This window comes from Corvus brachyrhynchos, unplaced genomic scaffold (assembly GCF_000691975.1).
Source record: "Corvus brachyrhynchos isolate BGI_N302 unplaced genomic scaffold, ASM69197v1 scaffold72, whole genome shotgun sequence".
NCBI classification, from domain to species: domain Eukaryota; kingdom Metazoa; phylum Chordata; class Aves; order Passeriformes; family Corvidae; genus Corvus; species Corvus brachyrhynchos.
Window position 1 is genome coordinate 2,122,129 of NW_008236763.1, and position 5,935 is coordinate 2,128,063.

Genomic DNA, 5,935 nt, shown 5'->3' on the forward strand with positions numbered 1-5,935 from the left:
AGGGACCGGTCAGCTGTCCCCGTGGAGAGGGACAGCAGGGAGGGCAGAGCACGGGAGAACCGGTAGCACCCAGCTCTGGAAAACTCCAGCTGCAGCCCCAGAGGGAGGATCAGACCCTCGGACACCCCCTGTGCGTGCTGGGGGATGTCACCAGTGTGCCCCCAGCAGGACAATGCCACCCCCAGGTTTATTTACCAATAAAGTGATTTTTTCTGCATGGCCTCCCGCAGCTGGCGCTGGTCCTCCTCCCCCAGGCTGCCGAACTCGTACCTGGGGCTGAACTCGGCCGCAGGCGGGTTGGTGAACTTCACCTCGAAGGCCGAGGTGGGGAAGTCAATCTGGGGCAGGGGCAGAGGCAGAGGGTGAGGGGACCCCCCACGTGGAGCTTTGGGAGGGGGGAATGTGCCTCTGGAATGCCAGGAGGTACCTGCAGGATGACGCTGTCGGGCTGGTTGAAGTTGGGGGCACTCGACCTGGCCCTGGAGTTGTCCTGAGTCGCCGGCCACAAGCCCAGGAGCTTCCGCCCGCAGGTCAGGACCCTGGGGGAGGACAAAGGGTGGCACTGGGGGGTCCCTCTGCTGGGGCAGGAGGGTGGCACCGCTGCCGGTGCTGAACTGAGGCACTGGGGACCCCACAGCACTGGGGCCCTGAGGTGCTGGGGACCCCAAGGTGCTGAGGACCCTCCTGCACCCCCCAGGGATGCCAGCCCAGCCCCTCACTGTGGCCAGGGTTCTGGGGACCCCATGGCACTGGGGACCCTCCTGCCCCCCCCCAGGGATGCCAGCCCAGCCCCTCGCCATGCCCAGGCTGCTGGCACACCCCACGTACTGCCTGAAGTTGAAGAGCGGGGTGGTGACCCAGCCCAGGGCCTCGGGGACCCGCCGCTGCTTGTTGGCGTCGGAGGAGCCGCCCGGGGGTGGCACGGGCACGGCGAACAGGGTGACACTGAGCAGGGTCTCCCGGGGCAGACGGTTCACCTGGACCGGGAAGCAGATCCTGCGGGAGAGAGGCTGAGGGCTCAGGGAGCTGGGGATGGGCTCTCCCAGTCCCCTCCTTGGGATGCCCCAGGAGAGCCCAGCCCCACTGAGACCTTTGCTGCTGGCACCGGGGTGTCCCTGGAAGTCCCATGCCATGGCCAGACACCCTGCAGGTTTGGGGACAGCCAGCTGGTGCTGTCCCAGCTCCGGGAAGTCCGGCCACGCTCTCCGTTCCGGGAAGGTGACCGCAGGGAACGGGGCCCTCCACGGAGAGCCCCCGCCGGGCACTGACCTTGCCCCACACCCCGAGGGTGCTGCGTGGGACCCCGGGGCTGGGATTCCTCTCTGACGCTCCCAGGGAGCCCGGGGTGGCAGCTACATCCCGCGGGAAGGGGATTGATCCCGGGATCGCTCTGCTCGCCGCCGTCCCGCCGGGCGCCTGTCCTTGGGGGCACCGGCGCCTTCTAAAATTATCCCGTCCCATCCCCACCTCCCCTCCCCAGGCCGCTGTGGATGCCAGGCAGATGCCAGGCGTGGCGAGGGCTCAGCGCGGCCTCCCCGCCTGCTCCCGGCGCTATTTTGGGAGCAGATCCCCTTTCCCAGGGCGGGGGCAGATCCGGGTGCTATTCCCAGGGATGACACCAAAGCTTCCAACACCCAAAAACCGGCGCGGAGAGGAGCAGGGGAGGAGGATGAGGAGGAGGAGGAAGGCAGCGTGGGTGGGCACCGCGCCCCCCGTGCCCACCCCAGGGCCGGGGTGCTGCCCTTACTGCTGGTCCCAAATGATGAGGTGGAAGAGGTATTTGTGGACGGGGGCCTTCCTGGTGAGCAGGGGGCTGCACAGCTCCTTCCCGCCATGGCTGAGGGAGCACGAGAGGTAGAAATCTTCATAACTGCGGGAAAAAAACCCCAAATGAGCCGCGTGGGGCCACCGGAGCCCCTAAATCCTGCCCCGAGGGTGGGAAAGGGGGGCAGAACAGGGACACCTCCTCCCCCCCAGCCCCGGTGTCCCCAGCGCCATATGGCACGGAGCATTCCGGCACACGGGGGGGCCGTGCCATGTGGCAGGAACATGCTGGGATTTTGGGATGTCCCAGTGCCAGCATTCCCAGGCACACAGTGGGATTTTGGGGTGTCCCAGTGCCGGCATTCCCAGACACACAGTGGGATTTTGGGGTGTCCCAGTGCCAGCTTTCCCAGGAACATGCTGGGATTTTGGGATGTCCCAGTGCCAGCATTCCCAGGCACACAGTGGGATTTTGGGGTGTCCCAGTGCCGGCATTCCCAGACACACAGTGGGATTTTGGGGTGTCCCAGTGCCAGCTTTCCCAGGAACATGCTGGGATTTTGGGATGTCCCAGTGCCAGCATTCCCAGGCACACAGTGGGATTTTGGGGTGTCCCAGTGCCGGCATTCCCAGACACACAGTGGGATTTTGGGGTGTCCCAGTGCCAGCTTTCCCAGGAACATGCTGGGATTTTGGGATGTCCCAGTGCCAGCATTCCCAGGCACACAGTGGGATTTTGGGGTGTCCCAGTGCCGGCATTCCCAGACACACAGTGGGATTTTGGGGTGTCCCAGTGCCAGCTTTCCCAGGAACATGCTGGGATTTTGGGATGTCCCAGTGCCAGCATTCCCAGGCACACAGTGGGATTTTGGGGTGTCCCAGTGCCGGCATTCCCAGACACACAGTGGGATTTTGGGGTGTCCCAGTGCCAGCTTTCCCAGGAACATGCTGGGATTTTGGGATGTCCCAGTGCCAGCATTCCCAGGAATATACTGGGATTTTGGGATGTCCCTGTGCCAGCATTCCCAGGAATATGCTGGGATTTTGGGATGTCCCGGTGCCAGCATTCCCAGGAATATGCTGTGATTTTGGGGCATCCTGGTGCCAGCATTCGCAGGAACATGCTGGGATTTTGGGGTGTCCCAGTGCCAGCATTCGCAGGAACATGCTGGGATTTTGGGATGTCCCGGTGCCAGCATTCCCAGGAATATGCTGGGATTTTGGGGCGTCCCGGTGCCAGCATTCGCAGGAACATGCTGGGATTTTGGGGTGTCCCAGTGCCAGCATTCCCAGGAATATACTGGGATTTTGGGATGTCCCGGTGCCAGCATTCCCAGGAATATGCTGGGATTTTGGGATGTCCCGGTGCCAGCTTTCCCAGGAACATGCTGGGATTTTGGGATGTCCCAGTGCCAGCATTCCCAGGCACACAGTGGGATTTTGGGGTGTCCCAGTGCCAGCTTTCCCAGGAACATGCTGGGATTTTGGGATGTCCCAGTGCCAGCATTCCCAGGCACACAGTGGGATTTTGGGGTGTCCCAGTGCCGGCATTCCCAGGAATATGCTGGGATTTTGGGGTGTCCCAGTGCCAGCTTTCCCAGGAACATGCTGGGATTTTGGGATGTCCCAGTGCCAGCATTCCCAGGCACACAGTGGGATTTTGGGGTGTCCCAGTGCCAGCATTCCCAGGAATATGCTGGGATTTTGGGGTGTCCCAGTGCCAGCTTTCCCAGGAACATGCTGGGATTTTGGGGTGTCCCAGTGCCAGCATTCCCAGGCACACAGTGGGATTTTGGGGTGTCCCAGTGCCGGCATTCCCAGGCACGCTGCGGGACCTTGGGGAATCCCAGGAGCTGGAATTGATGCTTCCTCCGCACTCAGGATATCCCACGGTTCACAACCCTTCCCTGCCACACCCTCAGCGCCTTTCACGCCCCCTCCCCACTCAGAACATCCCGATTTTACCACGGCTCCTTCCCTTCAATCCTGACCCGGGACGCTCGGGGGGTGTCTCACCCCTTATTCCCAACATTCCTGGGAATCCCTTGGATAGAAACATGACTCGGAAGGGAGGATTTCACCCAGGTGAGCCCCTTACCTGGCGGCCCAGGTGATGGGGATGCGGTGGGTGGCGTAGACGGTGAAGGACAGGGGACAGCTGAGCAGCAGCTCCTCCTGGGCCACCCCCAGCTCGCGGCTCCCGGGCGCGGCCGTCTGGAAGTCGGCGTTGAAGGTGCTGCAGTAGAGCTCCACCAGGTTGAGGATGGCGGCCGTGAGGCTCTCCACGATCCTCTCTGCGGGAAACACGGACAGGGATCCATCAGGCCCTCAGGGATCCGTCAATCCCTCATGGATCCATCAGTGCCTCATGGATCCATAAATCCCTCAAGGATCCATCAGTTCCTCATGGATCCATCAGTGCCTCATGGATCCATAAATCCCTCAAGGATCCATCAGTTCCTCATGGATCCATCAGTGCCTCATGGATCCATAAATCCCTCAAGGATCCATCAGTTCCTCATGGATCCATCAGTGCCTCATGGATCCATAAATCCCTCAAGGATCCATCAGTTCCTCATGGATCCATCAGTGCCTCATGGATCCATAAATCCCTCAAGGATCCATCAGTTCCTCATGGATCCATCAGTGCCTCATGGATCCATAAATCCCTCAAGGATCCATCAGTTCCTCAGGGATCCATCAGTTCTTCATGGATCCATCAGTGCCTCATGGATCCATAAATCCCTCAAGGATCCATCAGTTCCTCATGGATCCATCAGTCCCTCAGGGATCCTTCCTTCAAATCTGCATTTGGGACCCCCACACTGGTTTCCCCCACCCAGGGATGGATTAACAATGGGGAGAATTCCAAACTTCCCATTTGGAGTAGGGGGAATCCCAAGTTTCCCATTTGGAGCTCACAAGGAGCAACAACACCCCCCAAAATCCTCTTTTTTTTTTTTTTTTTTTCTCAACCAGACCAGTTTCCAACCCGTTTTTGGCCTCGAGAATGGAAGGGGGAGGAGGGGTTTGAAGATGAAAAGCACCACGAACTTGAGCCCAGAAAGGGGGAGCAGGAGAAGAGAAATACCTCGATTTTCCCTCTTGGCCAGAACATTTGGATCCTGTGGAGGGAAAAAAACCAAAAAACAAAACAAAACCACAAAAAAAAAGAAAAAAAAGAGAGAAAAACCACAAGAAAACCCCCTGAGCTCCAGCCTGGCGCTGCCAAGGCGGATTTTACATAACCACCCCGAGCTGCCAGATCCAGGCCTGCTCCCGGTTATTCTGGGATTTTCCATGAGGAGAAAGGAGGGAATGGAGCCAGATGTGACAATTTTTTTTCCCCCCTCCCAGCTCCTGGCCGAGCCCTGCAGGTGCCCCTCGCTCACCTTCTGGATTTTGGGCTGCATGCGGGACGGGCAGGGCGGCATCTGGTTGAGGGCTGCGGTGATTTCCTGGGATTCCACGGCCGCCAGGGCGTTGCAGATGGCCATGACCGACTGGATCACCCGCTCGGCCTTCAGCGGGAAATCTCCCTGGAAGGGGCAGAGGGGCTGGAGTGGGACCCCACAGCAGCCGAGGGGGCAGGGCTGGTCCCCGGCACACCCCCGGCACTGGGAGCGGAGTTTGTGCCTTGGTTTTCCTGATTTTCTGCTCTTTTTAGGTGGATTTTTGGGAAAGGTTTTGCCCCGGAGGGTGGTGGGGCACTGGAGAGGCTCCCCAAAAAATGGGCACGGCCCTGAAGCTGCCAGCGCTCCAGGACAACACTCCCAGGAGTGCACAGATTTTGGGGTGTCTGGGCAGGGCCAGGGGTTGGAATTGATAATCCTTATGGATCTGGGATATTCCAGGATTCCTTTCTCTGACACACCCTTAAAATCCCACAAACAAAAGAGAAAAGAACCCACCCCAAAGGCAAAGTGACCCCCAAGTGACCCCAAAACCGCCCCGTCCATCCCTGCCCTCACCTCGGCCGCCAGGAAAGCGTCCAGCTCGTTGTGGAAGGTGTCGAAGAGGAGGCTCAGGGCCTGCCTGGGGGACAGGGGACAGCGCTCAGCCCTGGCTGGGGCACACTTGGGGACAGTGCCACCGTGTGCCCCTGGGACAGTGACACCGTGTGCCCTTGGGGACAGTGCCACCGGGTGGCTCGCGGGACAGGGACGACATG

General features: G+C 60.2%; 1 protein-coding gene across 1 annotated transcript in view; it reads right to left on the minus strand.

Annotated features, from left to right (window-relative positions):
* The window catches only part of PIK3C2B (phosphatidylinositol-4-phosphate 3-kinase catalytic subunit type 2 beta), a 17,246-nt gene that overhangs the window by 4,890 nt on the left and 6,421 nt on the right, over positions 1 to 5,935 (minus strand). The window contains 8 exon segments of the mRNA XM_017727159.1: positions 146 to 338; positions 428 to 539; positions 829 to 996; positions 1,748 to 1,870; positions 3,863 to 4,058; positions 4,856 to 4,889; positions 5,157 to 5,303; positions 5,736 to 5,799. Of these exon segments, the coding sequence (XP_017582648.1) occupies positions 146 to 338; positions 428 to 539; positions 829 to 996; positions 1,748 to 1,870; positions 3,863 to 4,058; positions 4,856 to 4,889; positions 5,157 to 5,303; positions 5,736 to 5,799 (1,037 nt within the window).